Source organism: Trachymyrmex cornetzi, unplaced genomic scaffold (assembly GCF_001594075.2).
Source record: "Trachymyrmex cornetzi isolate Tcor2-1 unplaced genomic scaffold, Tcor1.1 scaffold1012, whole genome shotgun sequence".
In the NCBI taxonomy this organism is placed as follows: domain Eukaryota; kingdom Metazoa; phylum Arthropoda; class Insecta; order Hymenoptera; family Formicidae; genus Trachymyrmex; species Trachymyrmex cornetzi.
The window spans coordinates 166089-185701 of record NW_017295557.1 but is presented as its reverse complement, the minus strand read 5'-3'; the positions used below and the strand labels follow the sequence as shown (position 1 = coordinate 185701).

At 32.5% G+C, this 19613-nt stretch overlaps 2 protein-coding genes across 3 annotated transcripts in view; one reads left to right on the top strand and one right to left on the bottom strand.

Annotated features, from left to right (window-relative positions):
• Positions 1 to 87: 87 nt before the first annotated feature.
• On the bottom strand, positions 88 to 1488 carry RpLP0-like (ribosomal protein LP0-like). The gene is made up of 4 exons (XM_018502505.1): positions 1388 to 1488; positions 815 to 1134; positions 329 to 565; positions 88 to 244 (listed from the first exon to the last, which is right to left on the bottom strand). Exons 1-4 carry the CDS (start codon positions 1413 to 1415, stop codon positions 95 to 97), a joined length of 735 nt encoding a protein of 244 aa, XP_018358007.1. The 5' UTR covers positions 1416 to 1488; the 3' UTR covers positions 88 to 94.
• A 1716-nt stretch (positions 1489 to 3204) lies between these two features.
• 14-3-3zeta (tyrosine 3-monooxygenase/tryptophan 5-monooxygenase activation protein zeta) overlaps positions 3205 to 19613 on the top strand; it is a 75942-nt gene continuing 59533 nt past the window's right edge. For both annotated transcript variants that reach the window (XM_018502491.1, XM_018502473.1), the window contains exon 1: positions 3205 to 3278. The gene's annotated coding sequence lies outside the window, so the exon portion shown is untranslated. The remainder of the gene's footprint in view (positions 3279 to 19613) is intronic.

Below are 19613 nucleotides of genomic sequence, written 5' to 3'. Positions count from 1 at the left end.
TTGGCGTTTTAAACAAAATAATTACAAATAAGGAAATATATTTACGTATAAAGTTATATATACATTTTTTTCTTAACTACAATACATATAAATTTCATGTACCATCATTGTCCTCCATATCCATCTCTTCTTCATCGTTCTCTCTTGTGTCATCTGATACTGTAATTTTCTTAAAACCATTTTTTTTCGTGTACACCCCCAAAAGTTGCAGCTTAAAAACTGCTAGCGGTTTACTTAGTAATTTCTACAAAACATGTAAGGATTTAGTTTAATGTCTCAATGCAAAATGTTAAAAAATATATATATACATATGTATATAAATATGTACCAGAATTTGCGCTTGCTCCGGTGTAAGTACTTCATTCTTTTTACAAACTGTGAATGGTTTAATCAAAGTAATAATTCCCTTTTTCAATGACGTAGGCATACCCAACTGTCTCAACTGTGGTTCCATGCTATGTTGGAACTGTGGTAGAGGTCCTTCAGGTAATTCCACTGTTTCAGGTGCTACAAATCCAGAACGGGCATATTCCATTTCTTCATAGTTTTCTGCCCATTCCATTACCTAAACAAATAGACATATAAAATACATTTTCAATAATATATAACGTGAATCGTTCGTATTATAAAATTAATCTTAAAATTTCTATAAATATGATATTTTGTTTATCAAATATAAATACGATAAATATAAATATATATAATATATATAAATACAAATATAAATAAATATATATAAATATGACATGCTGTTTATTAAATATTTGTTTCAAATATACTTTTATGTTATTGTCTAAGTCTTTATATGATATACCTGTTTCTTTGATCTATTAGTAAATAACAGACCACACTGGCCTCTCATTGAGTGGTTCTTCATTGCATTAGCTAATTTATGTATACCTTCTGCAACTTCGGTTTCCTTTGATTTTCCCAGACCCAGTGCAATTATTCTGAGCTTTCCAAAGAAAAGTTTACTGTCTTTCCATTCAGCACGTAAATCAAGAAGCTTAGTGTTGCGTGAATTTTGAATAGAGATTAGAAATATGCTACTGTATTCTTCCACATATTTCTTAACATCTTCCATGATCCTCTGTTTTAAGGCTGAACCTTTTCTATCAGTTTTAGTGAGTGAAACTGTGAAATAAAAATATTTTAAACAGTGCCATATATTTATTTGACACATATATTTTTTTTCATTATGACAAAAGTACCAAAAATAATATTGTTTAAAATTATTAACTTGTTACAATAAAATTACGCAATAAAATATTAACTCATGAAATTAAATTTTAACTTTTTTGGAGGTTAGTTGCAACAAGCTAACTGCTTCTAAAAATATTTCTTACAAAAATACGTAAAAATATACGAAAAACATTTAGGAAATTACTTTTTTTATCCCTCTTCGATTTCGGCATCTTTGAAACTAAATTCTTTCACAGATTAAAAAATATAATAAAATTAGTATTTAAAATTTACTCCTGACATCCATGTGCTGCCATGTGCTCACATGTAATAATTTTGCGATTGGACGTGAGTTTAGACATTATAGACAGTTACAGAGAGGGCGCTACACGTAGCGAATTGGAATAAATTGGAATAGAAGAGAAAACTTTGTACATATCTAAAATTTTGTTAATTATTTAGATACGAATAGAATTGTCTCTAATCTAGATTTTTATAAACAGAATTATTTTTAATTTCCCTCAGAGTATTTGTGCTTTTTTACTAATTTTCAAACAGACATGATATTATCTATGTGATTACGCATATAATTTTAGACACCTTTAAATCCACTAAAACATTTTTAAATAAAAAGACCAGAATCTCCTCCAGAAAAATCAAACCAGAATTTCTGAAGAAAAGGTGATAGGTTTGAAAAAGATAAATACGTCCGATTAAATCTTTTAACTTTGTTATTTTATATATAAATATTTGTGTCCCGCTGATCTAAAATTAATGTTAGATAGTAAGATTTATAAATATAAGATTACGATTACTATAAGATTAAATTTACTTCAATTATGAGTACATTAATTTATACCATTTCATCTAATTTACGGATCATTCCATTCTAGCTGTAATCCTTAAAGATGTTAGAATGAAATAATTGTCGCTATAGCGAACAATTTTTCCTTTTCTATAAATGGATAATATGTATAATTACAATTATTATAACAACAAAATAATAAAATTGTCATAAACACATTCAACAATTATATATCTTCCTAGATATTAAATTTCTAACACAATTTTATGGTTATAAAATAAGAAAAATTCTTTATTAACGATAATCATTCAATATCGCATATTATAACGCATTATATTTTGAGTAGCACATTTTATTGGTGAGATATTGATTAAGCATTGTTATTGGAGATATATATTGAGTCAATATTACGCCAATAAATTGTGTTACAAGGTTACGTATTAATAGTTGTATAGTTTGATATATGTATACAGCGTTATATTTCATAAACATATGTATTATATTTATTTCATGATATATATTTGTGTAATATGTATTCAAAATTTCTATTGGATCCATTAAATTCGAAATCTTTTTTTAAAAAATGTTAAGCAATTCAATTTTCTTTATATTACATCTGCAACTTGGATTATTTTTATTAAATATACTTAAGTGTTAATATATTTTCTAAATTATTTAGAACAGAATCTCACGCTAAAAAATTAAAAGTCTTGAAGAGTGAGATTTCACTCTCTAGAGTGACGATTCACTCTAAAAAGTTTAGGTCTGGTTGCATTAACATTACTTTGATTCTTTAAACGAAGCCTGAAACCCTTTTCTTTTTTAAAGCCGAGAGAGAGAGAGAGAGAGAGAGAGAGTGTGTTTCTTTGCTTAAAGTTAAAATAACGTTGATGCAATCGAGCCTTAGAGAATACGCGTTTCTTTTTGCAGGCACACCCTTAATATTATCTCATACATAAATACTTAAATCCCGCTGATCTAAAATTAATGTTAGATAGTAAGTAGATTTATAAATATAAGATTACGAGTACTGTAAGATTAACTTCGATTTACTGTAAAATTGCTTCAATTACGAGTAGATCAATTTATATCACTTCATCTAATTTACGCGAAGGAGCAAACGAGCGATTCAAATCGGCGCGGCGCGTCGCGCCGGAAGTGGGCGCGCGAGCGCCGGGCAAGATGGCGGTTTCCGTTAGTCGCGCCAGTGCATTCAGCGAGAACGTAGTGAACGGTAGCTGTTGAACACGTCGAGAGCCCGATTTCCCAGGCCGCTTACAGCACTCCGAAGGTGAGTCCGCTTCATCTGGTAGCCGTTCACCTTCATGATTACACCCGACGTCGGGATCGCGAGCCGATCTTTGGCCACGTCCACGACGGATCGCGCGACGTGCGCCGCAACGCGGCCCGTGTGGACCCCGTAGCCATGCCGCCCGACGTCGTCGGGGCTGGTCGGGGCGGCCCGCTGCTCTGGGATCTCGCCGGCGACGATGATCGCCGTGTGTCTCGCACCTCTGTAAAGATATCGACGAGATCGAGTCGGATCTCGCGGGATTATATCCAACGGGATGATCATTTCGTGCGAGATACGAGCGGCGGATTTGTCTCTCTCTCTCCCTCCCTCCCTCTCTTTTTCTCTCTTTCGGCTACGTCGCCGCGATCGACGGCCTGAAGGCGGCCGCACCGATGACGCACGAGACGCCGTGCGAGGAAAAGAGAAAGAGAGTGCGAGGAGTGCCAGTCGTCTCGTTCCTCGCAGCCGCCATGTTGCTTTCGCGGCCGGCGACGAAATTCCTCGCACGTTGCCGGGCCATCTCGAGGAAATGATGCGTCGTGGGGATGTATCTGCGCTGTTACGGCTGGTTATCAGATAAGGGGTGATAAGGAACGATTAGAAGGTGATGATTAACGAGGGGAAGGGAGGGAGACGGTGGAGCTCGCTCGCCCAATCATCGATCGCTTTTTTTTCCTCGGTCTCTCCATCTCTTTCTCCTCGTCTGCCTCTCGCTCTCTCTCTCTTTCCTTTTCTTTCTTTCCCGAGATTCGTTTAACCCTTATTTACAGAACCGTCGTTCGTAAGGAGTTATTATTTGCGATGTCGTAATCGTCTTTCGGCGTCATTTAAAAATGTCTCCGGCAGTTTCACGCGCAGGTGGGCGGCGCGTTAATTGCATGCCGAGAGAGGAGAGGAGGGTTTCATATCTTTATCGACGAGTCGCGAGATTAATAACGTGAATAATTGTAGCCGAGGGCACCTCGCGCAATGACGGAGATCGATTGTGTATTTTAAACGAGATGAAAATTGTAAAAGTGAGCAAATTCTCTCGGTGTTGATCAATGAAGTTGTAAATATTTCAGTAAACTCGCCCACTTTTGTAATTTTCACTTTGTTTCAAAGGGGTCGATTGTGTATCTTGGAACGAGAGGAAAATTACGAAAGTGAGCAAATTTACTAGATGTTAATTAATGAAATTATAAATATTTCAATAAATTCGCTCACTTTTGTAATTTTCATGCATCTCGTTTTAAAGAAGTCGATTGTGTATCTTTGAAACGAAATGAAAATTACAAAATTGAGCAAATTTACTAAACGAGATCAATGAATATATTATAACTGTTTCAGTAAATTCGTTCACTTTTGTAGATTTCACCTCGATTCGAGATATACATTTTGATCCCGACATCACTGATCACTGGGAGGTCAATTATGTATCTTGAAACGAGTTGAATATTACAAAAGTGAGTAAATTCATTTTACATCTCTATAAAGGAATAACTATTTTGCTAAAATATCTAAAAATTTGCTAAATACGAATCGGAAAATAATTTTGTCGATCTATAGAAATACTTCTGTAAAACAATAAAACTTAAAATTATAACTCTCGAAAATGTCAAATAACATAAACATTAATGGGCTAATGAGAGTCACAGCTGCGGTAATTCGTGCGAGAAAGAAACAATTTTTATTATGTATAATACTTATTAATTTTAGACGTTTCGGCTCCAGTCCGTTGACTTGTTCGCAGTCATAATGTTTCTTTGCGACCAAATTTATTTCTTATATTAAACAATTTCATATTATTAGTAAATTTACATGGCTGTACAGAATTTCTTTCTATTCACTGCCACGAGATTTTTCATTCTTGAGACAAAATTTATGGATTGATGGAGTTGCCACTTTCTTGTCCAGCCATGAAGACGAAATGATTATTATATCGATGCGAATTACTGAGGATGGCCCGAATTGGAGCCGAAACGTCTAAAATTAATAAGTATTATACATAATAAAAATTGTTTCTTTCTCGCACGAATTACCGCAGCTGTGACTCTCATTAGCCCATTAACTTCTGTAAAACGCTTAAATGATGACAATGCTGTAAAAAGTTGCGACATCTTAACAATCAGTTTAAGTCCCAATAATTATTTTGATACTCCAAACGCAATTTTCAGATTTATACTTGTCTAAATTTATAGGTACTTCACACACAGCAAAACTTGAACTTTTCGTATGGATACAATGAAAAGCACATACAATAGGAGCAAGGAATAAAGCCTTATACACAATTGAAAAGCAGTAATAGAAACAGGGTAGAGATCCTATAACAAGGTCTAGCCACGAGCAATTTTATCAAAACAAGAGTGAAAAAAAGGGTATTGTACATACTGTCTCTTTTTATATATGTTATCTTATTCTAACTTAGTTATCTCACTCATTCTAACTTACTGAAGTTAACAAAAACGACGGACCAATCAAAAGTTTGTCATCTCATGGCCAGATTCTATTATAGGGTCTCTAGAGAAACAGGGAATATCAAATTTCAACCTTTCAGAAATGGTTTATATCAGAATATATAGTTTTTAGATACATTTATGTGTGTTAAGCGGCGTCTACAATGAGATTGTAAGATGTAAAACTTAAGCTTTAAGGCCTAAGCCGTAAGAAATTGTCGATTCAGCCAATCATGGTCGACTATTCACTTTACATTTGATTATGATTGATTGATTTCTTATGTGGCTTTCATTGTGGAGCCGCTTTTACCTGTGCTTTTTCTAGGGCTTAATTTTCACTTTGTTTCAAGATACACAATCAACTCCCTGGCCACAATTTAGATGATGACGGAGATAAGAGGAGATTTCACTGTAGTAGCGTGTCGTTTTTGAACAATTATCCACCTGCACTTTATGTACGCTTCCCGCGCACAACTGATAAATGTGCGAAGCTGAGGTGATCCACGGAACAGGTGATCTACATGTGTCGCGAACGTGTACATCTGTTCTCACGTTACTTGCTAGAGGAAAACGCGTCGTTATTCTACGTTAATTGTTAAAACACTTGAATCTGTTTTGAAATTCACAAGAGCTTGAGAGAGAGATAAGATAAAGATGTCTCAATTCCTATTACTGAATTCCGATTATACGAAGGAAAATGATCTCGTTTCTCGAAGACGATACGTCGCTACTCGTTAATTTAAATCCATTCTATAATAGCGAATATTCAGTATTTCTACCTGAAAAAACTTGATAAACCTAGAGTTTTCATGAAACTTTTACCTTTGAAAGTCAAGGATTTTCATGGAATTTATTGGTACAAGAAAAAATTTTGGAAATTTTACTTTTAAATTTAAATTCTGCCTCTTTTTGAAAGCATTGTTTTTTTCATAATTTTTCTTGATAATATAAAATGTAGACAATCCTATTAGCAATAAAGCATACACATATATTTTTATATGTTCGCGAATTTTTATAAGGAACTCAGTAATAGTATAAAAAATATACAGTATGAAAGAGTTAATTGATTTTTTCCTTTAGATTTTGCATCTAATTGTAAAACAGGACAGATAGAATTTCGTAAAAACCCTGTTTTCTTCTAATTTACAATATATTTGTTTGCGTTACTTCCTATTTCGAAGTTGCATTCACAGTCCCTTAAAACTAGAGATACTCTAATCTAGAATTTTAAATAAAAATAACTGGAAAATCTGGGTGTTTTTAGAAAATATTTTTACGAGATTTTTCAGTAAACACTCTGAAATTATTTAACTAGAAAAAAATATCTCATTTACGAAAACCAAAGATATTACGTAACTACATGATTTCCACGTTCTCATATTAACAGTTGAACATTTGACATTTGACAATCAATGTTCTGCTGTATATCGCTTTATTGCGATCCAACTGCGCCACGAATGGCGCAGTTGTTTTTCCATGGCATTAATATAACGAACCTGGAGATGTTAATAATTTCACTACGAACGTGAAGTGTAAAGTGACCCTTCGAAATAACTTATATTAGATCTGTTCTTTTTAGTTGAACTGAATTGCAAAGTTCATCTCCTTTTTTCTCTACGTTTTAGAAAAAAGAAGAGAAAAGATGAATGATGCAAGAAGTTTAGCTAAAAAAAAAAACAGAATCTTTAATATGATACACTTTGACCCAAATGAATCTCCTCCCTCCTCTCGAAGCTTCGCTAATTCGAGATTTAGGTGTGTAATGAATGATATTATCAGATATTATCTATCTACAATATTCCCGCCCACCTTGCCTCTAGGTCATCGAACAGCCGGCGAGGTCTGCTCTTTTCGCCAAGGCCGATACCCTCCACCTCACCCTCCTTCTCTCTTCACCACCTCGTCATCTCCGTGGATCTGTGTATTTGCGTAACAAGCGAAGGTCTCTTCTACGTTCTGGAGGCCGTCGCATTCCTCATTCTTTGCGACAACTCTCGCGATTACTCGCGGCTGTCGCCATTCATCCGGCCTTTCTGGTCGTTCGCAATCTACCTGAACTTAAGCGTGTGAGAAAGAGAGAAAAGAAGTATCTCTGAAAGTATTCAATAATTTAAGGGAACATTTTTATCGAAACTCGTAATGTCAGGTTATTGGTATTTTTTAAATTTAAGAATAGTCATCTGGGGTATTTTTACATCCCAAAAAATGTGAAAAAATGTGATTTGTAAAATATTATTTTGCGTATTGTTTAACATATTTATCTTTTTTAATAATTATTCTTGACGAAACTTTAAATACGCAATTCTATCGAAAACTCGTAATAAAATACCGTTTATATTAATTAAAAATTTTTATTTTAGAAAATATTGTCATAATAAGAGCTATTGAATGTTCTTGAACTCATTTCGTTTAATATTTGTTTAATTTCTATTTACCCCTGTTCATTACACATGTATCAGAAAATGTGATTAAATTCATACCTATAATGTTCTAGAAATACTAATAAATCGAAAAACAATAGCATATAATGTAATATGTTGTTAATATAATAGTAATTATTTTAATTGGGGTTAAAAACACCCCAGATCAGATAAAAAAAATTAGGTGACTATTTCCGAGTTAATTAAAAATGATTGCAAAAATTAGAGGATTTTAAATTAAATATAAAAAAAATTAAGAAATTACAAAGAGAAATGGCGAGTAATAATATTTATTTAGAAGATTCGATATCAAAATGATTTAAGAATACGATTTAAAAATTTTGAATATTTTTTCAATATTTTTCACTACAATTACAAGACGACATATTGTAGTCGATACTATTTTTTTGTTTTTTAACGTGATGATCAAGAGAGATATACCGTATCTAATGTAAGTATAACCATGGTAAGGATAAAAAAATGACGCGCTCGATTGGATCAGAGAAATGCGCTACTTTGTGATCTAAGAACTATGGACTATTATCGGTTTCGTGGAAAGCAAGATGCGGGTTAATTGTGCTTGATATATCGATTTACGGTGTAATCTGGTCGATGCAGTACGACCAGCTAGGAGATACAGGTGAGTCTCGTTTATCAGCGCATTCCTAGGAACATGATATAGTTTCGTATAATGAAAGAAATTTCTAAGAATTTAGAAATAAATTCTTAAAACCATAAACTAGTAATATTCATGATTTTAAAATCTTTGGCGTCTGTGAGTCCGGATCTACAATAGATAATGATAAATTATAAATTAATAAAAACTAATAAGTTTTTATAGACTCCTTTAATTAAAATAATTAATGAAACCATAAAAAATATATTACAGGCAATAGGAGTCGACGCTGGTTATCAATTAGCGCAATTTTTCTTAATACTAAATATATAAACCTTAACTTTGTACCTGTAATATATTTTTTATGGTTTCATTAATTGTTTTAATTAAAGAAGTCTATAAAAACTTATTAGTTTTTATTAATTTATAATTTATCATTATCTATTGTAGATCCGGACTCACAGATGCCAAAGATTTTAAAATCATGAATATTAACTTTGTTAAGGTTTATGTTTTTAGTATTAAGAAAAATTGCGTTAATTGATAATCAGCGTCGACTCCTATTGTCTGTAATATATTTTTTATGGTTTCTACAATAGATGTTTTAAGCCTTGAGCCGTAAGAAATTGACCAATTGCAGTCGAATGCGAGGAGAATAATTGATTGTGATTCGTCCATTCCTTATAGCTTAAATTAAGCCTTAAAAATCTATTGTAGATCCAGGCTTAAGAAACATTTTGATGAGAACTTCAGACATTGTTTCTCAGAAATTGTTTCAAGCAATTATATAAAATAATAATATTGCAAACTGCCATATATAATATAATTAATTTAACGGTAATTTAATATTAATATGTTTAAATAATTGAGTTGCCCTCGTTGCATTTACACATTATTAACCGGCACAAAATCAATGTCCAGATGATACATTGATCGCATGTATCCCTATATATGTACATATAATTGTTTATTATGCTCCAATACTGCACATATGCACATATACACACAAATGCTTTCACGTATCCTGGGAGAGTTTACAGCAATTACTCTGCTACATACTGCGTCGTAATCGGAATATTAATTTAATCAGGACGATCCTCGACATTGTGGCACTGTGTGAGGAGAACTTCGTTTGCCTGTTTTAATTGATAACCAACTGGATTTGCCCAGTAATGCATTGAGCGAAGTTGGCGATACTTTTAAATTTAATTTAAACTATCGGGATTCGTGTCGAGCGTGCAACATATCGTGTGATGTACCGTACACTGAAAAAAGTTTGGTAATAGGTACCAACATTACCAGGTAAGAATTGTCAAACAAGGATTGTTAGTCTGCAGAATTAAATCATTCGGAATTATAAATGTAATTAAACAGCGTAAGTTATTGATACATTTAATCGGCTCCATGTTATTCGTAATATTGATGAGTAAACAAATAAATTGATAATTCATCGAACTAGTATATACGAAGATATATGATTTTTGGGAACATATTCTGTTCACCGGGATGAAAAACTGATTGACGCGGACGTGTTATATAAATTCAAGTAAATGTCTGGACGGAATCGAATTATACATGTATACTAAAAAGAATCGAGCTATCAAATATTGAGTGAAATAATGCCAATCAAATGTTCGATTAACCATGAAACCAAAAATAATTTTATATATATACTTTCTTAAATATTTAGTAACCAATTATCAATTAAATTGTTATATTATTATGTTTAGTAATATTTACTAAATATTTAGGAACGTAAATTGATTTTCAGTTATATTAACCGAATATTTGATTGACAATATTTTACTCAACATTTGGTAGCTCGATTCTGTTTAGTGTACATCATTCGATTCCGTCCAGGTATTGCTGAATTTTATATAATACGTCCGCGTCAACCAGTTTTTCATTCCGGATGAACAGAATATGTTCCTAAAAATCAGTATTTCTCCGTATCTGTTTGACACATTATCAATTTATTTGCTCGCTCGATATTGCGAACAACATGGAGCCGAATTAAATGTGTCAGTAGCTTACGCTGTTTGTAATTACATTTGCAATTCTGAATGATTTAATTTTGCAAACTAACAATCCTTGTTTGGCTTTAATTTTCATTCGGATATTAGGGCATAACTTTTAATGGCTTCTTTAAATGGAATGGTCGCAGCACTCCAGATGTAGTTTTTTTAAAGTTTTATTCTGTAAAAAAGGAAAATGAAATGTATATTTCCTGGAATTCTTTTATATGTAAAGAATGGCTTATGTATATAAATCAGTTCACAGAAGTTTTTTTTTTATGTTGATTATTTTTACATTTTTTTATTTTTATAATAATAAGGGAGAATAACTATATAAATTTAACACTATGACGATATTAGTAAAAAATATAACTATAAAGATAAAATTTTTTTGGGATGTTTTGAGTACTCCATTTAAGTTGCGAATCTTTAAGCCACCTACTTACTTAAAAGTTATTGGGAAACTTCGTACTCACACGCATTATATACAGATGATTTACAGTTATTCGACTTGTACATCGTTAGTTGCTAATGATGAGAAGTCGCAAACCGATGCCAGAATTAACTACAAGGATGTTTCGTATAATGTATCTAATTTTATCGAAAGCGGGAGCAAAATCTCTGACGCTTTATTGATTTGCGCTTGGTGAATAGTATCGCAAGTATGTAATTTTCCTTAAGATATTGCATCTTGTTAATTAATTCGCTGAAAAAAGTCTGATAACAATAATAATTAAACCTAGATAGTAATTAAAGCTTTTAAAAAAAAATTTAATCAAATATTTGATTAATATAACCAAAGCCAACTAAACGTTAGTGTTTTTATATATTATATGAAAACAATGATTTTGCTGAATTATCTAAAAATTCAGCTAGATACAGATCAGAAAATAATTTTATCTGATTATCAAAACAATCGTGGGAATCTCAAACATAATGAGCAATACTGCAAAAAGTTTTAACATTCTAGCAACCAGTTTGAGCGTCCTACATAATTATTTTAATGAGTCGACAAAATTATTTTGAGATCTATTTATTTAGTTAAATTTTTTAATATTTTCGAAAAACCATGTTTCTTCCATGTTTACTCTTTTGATTATTACCGAATGGTTGATTACTATTATTATATATGGTAATATTTATTAAATATTGCACCAATACGTTAAACAAAATACTGTGATAGCTGTTTTTTTAAATTTTAAACCAGACTTTTTATTAAAATCTATTATAAATCTACTACAAAGATTGCAACATTCTTATTTCAAAATCGTTCAAAATTAAATTGCTATTGAAATATTTTAACAACCGTGCGTTACGTTTGGCGTTATAATAATTACGGGTTCATTTCCAAATCGAATTTATTTTCGCGAGATTTTTCCTTTTATTCCTAGAACGCAGGAAATTACGGATATGAAGTATTTACACGTAGCATCTCGTAGGGAGATTTCTACTTCGCAGAAATCACCGACTTCGATCGCGGATGAGAAGAAGCAGCTGGATTTTTCTTTTAATTCTATTCGCGGAAAACGTTCGATCGCTGGCAACGCGTTAATGGATTTGAAAATCGCGTTTGTGCGCGGTCGGCCGTAATGATTATTCCATCTGTGAGTAGAATTCGACTTGACGCGAGCTCATTTCCTGGTTGGAAAGCAACGTCCGTGTTGATCGAAATCGCGTCCGGCCAGTCCATTCAAGAAAGTTGCATTCATTTGGGCGTAACGTCGCCCACATATATTCGTTCAGCCTAAAACGTAGCGTCTGACTCAGCTAGTGACAACAAACTCGCATCTCGACATCCGCTTTGTAACACGGAAAGAACAATTTTGCTGAACTATTTTTTAAATTAATTAAATATACATTTGTGAAAATAATTTTATTGCACCATCAAAATAATTATGTAGAACGCTTAAACGTTCGACAATGCGCTGTAAAGTTTTAACAGTCTAACAATCAGTTTAATCGTTCTACATAATTATTTTGATAGTTTAAAATTATTTTCAGATTTATTTCTAGATGGATTTTTTTAGATTAACAAAGTCGATAATTACATATATGGAAATGTCAGTTTTGTGCTGATCTAAAAATTTGGATAGATAATACATCTGAATATAATTTTGTTGAGCCATAAAATAATTATGTAGGATGATTAAGCTGGTTGCTAGAATGTCAAAACTTTTTGTATCATTGCTCACTATGCTTAAGATTCTTGTACATAATTATTTTGATCCATTAAAATTATTTTTAGATTTATATCCAATTAAATCTTGAGATATTTCTGTTCAGTCATGAAAATAATCTAGGACACTTAAGCTGATTTTGCTATAAAATGTCACAACTTTTTCCAACGTTATTCACGCTTGAGATTCTTACGTAATTATTTTGATCCAACAAAATTATTCTCAGACCTGTATTTAGCTAAATTTTTAATCAATTTAGCAAAACCATTTTCTTTTTATATACGGTCGTTAAAATGAGCTTTCCAGATTCGCGCTTCAATGAAATTGCGGGACTTTCCCGAATGTTTCGTTTACTGAAGGATGGATGCTTTGGCTAAGCAACGTATTAAAAAATTAAAAGATATCCGATATATCGCCACTTGAGCTTATCGCACATATATCGTGGACGAACAGGTTGATTGAAGGTCGGTGAATTGCATTCTATCGGATCATTACACGCCAATATTGTCACGATTGGCAGAAAGAATTTGATGTTCACTTGCGGCGATCGCGATGCAATTAACGTCTAGCAACTACGTTTCATTTGCATGAACGTACGTCGCGTCACTCTTGCGCGGGAGTGGCGTTAATTATCGCGCGTCAATTAGTCCCGCATTTCGTACGAGCTCTGTCATTAACGTGTGCGTCTCTTCCTGCCGTCGAGACGAGACTCTGGACTCTTTCGGGCACGACGTAGTACGCTTTCGAGTTCGCGCCGCTTTAGGAAACGCGTTTAAATTATGCGTAGATTGCACGAGAGAACACTCGACCCGAGCACCTTGGGAAAATTTAACTACGTTGAATCTTTGCATGCAACGTCTTTTAAAATTTTACATAGCGATATAGCTATCTTTTTTGCAATTCTAATTATATATTTATATAAAGATAACTGCACTGAATTTAGCGGTTATTTGTCGCAAAATCTTTGAATGATGATTAATTATTTATTATATATATAATATTAATATAATAATATATGATAAAATAAAAAGATTTACAAAATTGATCAACAATTTAAATTTTAACATCGGAATTATTTGGATACCTTTTTTGAAAATTAATTAAAATCTTTTTTCGTAGAATGCACGTTGTGCGCAAAAGTTCGAATTGCAAATCCGAGTTTTAGTGAAATGCACATGTCACAATATTACGACAGGGAAATTAAAAATTGGATTTCTGGGAGCCGTTTGATACGTAAAAGCGCTGTGAGAGATTTGATGTGTAAAAAGCGTTACGAGACGTTTGACATATAAGAGGCTTTAAAATTGCACCATCAAACATACCTACTGTAATGTAAAAAGGACTCTCATGAAACGTACATACGTACTTACGTGTATATCTCTTCGATGTATTGCGTACATGAATTTGCATTTAACCAATCCTCAGTACATGATGTTTTTCCAGTTCTTTACTACACATGCTGAGTCATTTGAGTCCTAGATTAATTTTCGTCTCTTTGACAAGTATACAAAAATTGTTAAATAATTGTACACATATACTGAAAACAAATTTACTAAACCTTTATACATATTTCTTTGAATAGCATTAAGTATACACGTGTACCTCCATTAAATAAAAATTAAGAAAAATAATAGGTAAAAAATGAAACTTAAAAAAATGATAGTTGAATTAAATTGATATTAATAATTATAAAAACAAACAAATAGTTAAAAGAAATTAATTCTTGTATCAAATAAATATGTGTTTATTTACTTAGAATTATTCAATTGTATCAAATTGTATCAAATAAATATATGTAGATATTTACTTAGAATTATTCGAATATTTATTAAAATTTAATATTTTTCAGTGTGTATACTTTAGAAAGTATTTGTAAAGTTGTGTATTTTAAAAAAAGGAAATAATAGATTCTATTTAGCCATATGCTTCTAGTATTTCAAAGAAAAGAAAATTTGCAGGATACAAATGATCCAATCACACTGTTAAATTAATAATGTCAAATTATATCCAACTTGTTTTAATCAGTTTTGTTGGTCACCACTGCTCTTATTCAATATATGTCGTTAATTTAATTAAGACAATGAAATTAAACAATTTAGAAGAGCTTGAGAAATTGTATTAAATTTGATTTAAATTTAGTTCGTTATTTACTAAGTGCACATATTAACATGGATGTTGTTTTGAAATTAACCACAGAAATGGTTTAATTTACATTTTGGCACACGTGGAAGTTAAAAACAACAAAATGTTTAACTGAAAAGATTGGATTGCCATTATTCATGCACGGAAAGAATTTTCTTTTAAAATTTATCCTGAAAATATGGTGATTGTGGTACAATACAATATTTTAAAGATTTTTACCAAGCACTTCAGTAAAATTAATTAAATTTATTTTAAATTTTATAGTAGTTTTATTAATGAATGAGAGAGATTTACATAAAAATTCTTCGAAATACAATGTTGTTCCACGACTATCATATTTTAAAAGTAATTCTAAGAAAAAATTCTCTCCGTGTATTGAAGCTTGACTTTGAAAGCTTGAAACGTAGTATCTTAATAATAAATATCCTAATGTTATATATATATATATATATATATATTCCGTGATCTATTTTACCGGAAAAATTCATTGGGTGATTTATACTCATTAGCGAATTTACAAGGATATGATAACAGAATTGCATAATAACATGGGTAACGATTAAGGAGAGGCATTAATCGGTACGTAACTGATTGCGTAATACGTCTACGGCAGAAGAGCATTCTATTAAATTGACATTTTGCGGGCCATCGAGCTTATCGATTTTCTGCCGATACTACTAGATTAAAGTGGGTAGATTCCAAATAGGCCAATCGTAACTGCCTGTTTGAGAGCACTTTATGATCGCTCGAAAAGGGATTTTATTATTGCTGTAATGTACGAAAGTGAAGCGTATTATATGAATTGCTAAGCGTAGGAATTTTAAACGAGAAAGTGAACATAGGATTTGCAAATATGAAAATTCGTAATTAATTATTCCAACTTTTTATAAAATATCATTTACATGTGCGTATGTGCGTGTAATATAGATAATAATTGCTGCTAAATTAATTCTTAATATAATAATAATTTTAATTGTATAATATAATTATTATTTTAATTATATAATATAATTATTATTGTTATTGAAATGCGTTAAATGTGCAGTTTGGAAATATGGATTCGATAACATTTAAAATTTATGGGATTTGTAATACGGTTTCGAGAAATAAGGACTTTTTGGAGAAGGATCTATAGATAGTAGATTTGAAATTAAAAAATTTCTAAATTGCCAGCTTTTTTTGATCAGCTCTTTTTACTGTTCTAGGCTTTAAAAAAAAATCTGAAAAAATCAGATTATTTTTTTCAACGTCTCTCTTTATTATATTTCCAAATAATTTTACACTCAAATGTTAAAAAAGACCCAGATTGCAGACAGAGAGTTAAAAATGTGAAATCTTAGGATGTAGAAATCTTATTCTGTAAAAATCAAAAGATTTCGAATCTTCAAAATAATTATACAAGTGTAATTCTCTATGAATAGTCTATGCAGATAGATCTGTAGCTTCCGTTCAATTTTCTTTCGGTCGCGGGTGGTCTTCTTTCTCTCAACTAACACATACAAAAAGCGCGCAAACAGACGGTCTCACGAGCCACCCCCTAACTGGATGATTACACAATCTCCTCATACATCTCCCTGGGGAGTCGCACTGCAAAAGTGGCTACGAGAAGGGTCTCTTAACTCCCTTTTAAGGCTCGCTTTTAGCGCACCGGTGAGCGCTCAGCATTCGTCCTAAGTGAGTTTATCATGGTAATTAGTCAGTGCTTCGTTGATGCTTCCTTGTTGACATTCATGCTGCATTTCTGAAGGGATAAGGAAGAAGGAGGAAATGATCTTGCTCTTCTTCTCCTGAGGTATACTTAATATTTATTAAATAACATGGCATCATTTCACGCTAACTGATTAACTGATACGAAAGAAAAAAGAAATAAATATCTTTCAGCATAAAATTTTATTCATTTTCCAAAACTTTTAATATATTTATCTTGTATTAAACACAAAAATTTACTTGAAATGTGTTAAATTTAACACACATTTTCTAACCCTATATTTCTCTAAAATGTGAAAAACCGGAGATCTTACGATTGTTAAACCATAAAATTATATTCATACTCGTTTAAGCAGTTCTATAATTAACAGCTTTCTGTACAATTGATAATTTTAATTCTCTCGAGTTTTCTCCAGAGAATCCGCGCTCGCCATGTCAAGGTTACATCGTGGATCACACGAGTTGCCACATTGTGATCCATTATCTCCCGTTAATTAGTACTCCCGAGAGAACGGATTAGGATCGTGTACTTAGGGGATAACAAACCGGTCGCAGTGTAAATTAGAGGGCGCAGTATAATTTGACTGCGCTGCATAGCGATTTATGTTTCGGTTCGTGTAATCCGAAGATCGATATATCCACTAACTACGCGATAAATTTTGCTACGGCAATCGATCTCATTGACGTCGATTCTCGGAAACATGAGCCTAGTTTATTTTATGTTTTATTCCTAGATATAAAATATATTTTTGACATTTTTATATTTATGAAGATTTAAGGAATTAAAAAATCTTAATTTTCTCTAATTTTGTTTGTTAGAAGAAAATTATGAATTCACCTTTTTTTTCTACTGACATAAAAATCCGCTCATAAATTTGATATCTTTAGAAAGATTTCTATCTCATTCTTAAAAGATTTGTTTTGATTAGTTCGATTGTGTTTCCTTTATTGTTCGTATATCACACACACAATATGATGGTTTATTTTTAATATCACACTCTCGACATTTTCTATTATATTTCAAAATAAAATAAAGAGTCATACACAGAAAAATATCATTCTGTTGCTAAGAAAGGCGATTACTCAATTAATTTTTTTTCATTTAAGTAACGCTTATGTTTACCAACAAATATTTCCTTGATAATAAACTTAAAATATACTCATTACAAATTTTAGAACAAATTTATTATTTACTATATATTATTATGTACTTTTTAAAACAACAATTGATTTTCTTCTGAAGAATATTATAAAATTGATCGAACAAGCAACTTTATATAATAAGCAAGTCGAATTTGTTTTAATTTAATAACCTCAGTTGAAGTATTAAACTTATTAGGATTCAAAACATTGAAAAAATTTGTTGCTTGTGATGAGCTTATGATAGACTTGTGGAGTATATATGTTGGAATAATTGAAGTAAGTAATTACTAATTATTATTTGAGTACAGTACGTATTTTTCTGTGTGTGCGCGCAATTCCACATGGGAACGGGCGTTATTCGTGCGCGAATGACGTGTCCGTGACGGCTGAACGGCGTGCGTGACTCACGTTGAGAAAATACACGGAAACGCGTACGGAAATAAAATCGCCGAAGAGCGAATTGTCGCAAGAGTGTGCTGAGCCGGTACCCGCCATAATCCATAATTAGCTCCGGACGAGCATCAAGATTGTGACAGAAAAGCCGCGAGTATCCTCTCCTTTACCGTCAAAAATAATCAACGTCACAATCTTGCATCCTGCAATTTTCCTTATTGTTAGATGAATTCGAGAATCTCGCGTATTTGTCGTTAGGTGTGCCAACAATTTTCTCCCAGATAGTCGGACTTACAAATTCGCAACGGCACTTTGGCAACACCGAAAAAAGAACTGACTATAAATCTTTCTCTCTTTTTTTTTTCCTGTTTCTGCGAGTGACACCATACACCGAAAAACGCGTGAGGTGCGTGCGCGAGGATGCGTTTAAAGTCGTGAGTGTAAGAGTGCACGAGGCTTGACATCAGCCGCTATTCCAAGCCGGGTGACGCACTACTATATCTTTCGCTGGGTCCAACGTGCGTCGTGTCCACGTCGGCCGGCGCGGTATGCCGGTGTGCGTGCACGTGCGTAACGTAAAGACTCTCGCGTGCAGTCTCTTTTTCCGGTCGGCTCCCTCGTCGAGGGACGCATCGCCTAAGTTCCCGACGATCGCTCGTATAGTCCGCTCGGCATCGCACCCATCTCACGTAGCACGCGATATTTCGCGGGATATTACGCTTTGATCCCCACGATCTCAATTTTCTTCGAACGTTGAGGGATGTACAATATTAAGTAAGGAATAGCTTTCAAGAGATTCGGAGTAACTATATCAGAACGTTAAAAATTAAAATGTAACAAGGCTTATTACGAGCTACAATCTTAAATAATCTAACATATCAATAAAACAATCTATATCGTTTCATTCATTACATGTATAATTAAAACAAAAGTTTGAATGCATACGCAAAAGTTTGAATTCATACACAAACGTTTCGGCTTACAAAGCCTTCTTCAGTGTTTTAGTCTAACATAAATCCATATATAACAATTTTATGAAACTTTCAACTACTACAGTCCACTCATTCAATATAATTGTCAAAAAATTCTTTCTTTTTATACATAATACAAAACATTTTGCCTTCATAACTTTCCATACTAACGGTATCGTCATTCATCAATTAAACCAAAATCGTCAGAATAATTCAATTATGTCAACCAATAACTGACTCATGGTCACCCAAAGCGCACACAATGGTAGAAATTCCTTAATCTTTGTGTCAAAAACTTCATATTGTCTTGAGA

Coding starts and splice junctions, on each gene's coding strand:
- RpLP0-like (XM_018502505.1), bottom strand. CDS start 1,415: ATGCCGAAATCGAAGAGGGATAAAAAAA. Junction 566..814: donor CTAATAGATCAAAGAAACAG/GTATATCATATA, acceptor CTATTTGTTTAG/GTAATGGAATGGGCAGAAAA. Junction 245..328: donor CGGAGCAAGCGCAAATTCTG/GTACATATTTAT, acceptor CATGTTTTGTAG/AAATTACTAAGTAAACCGCT.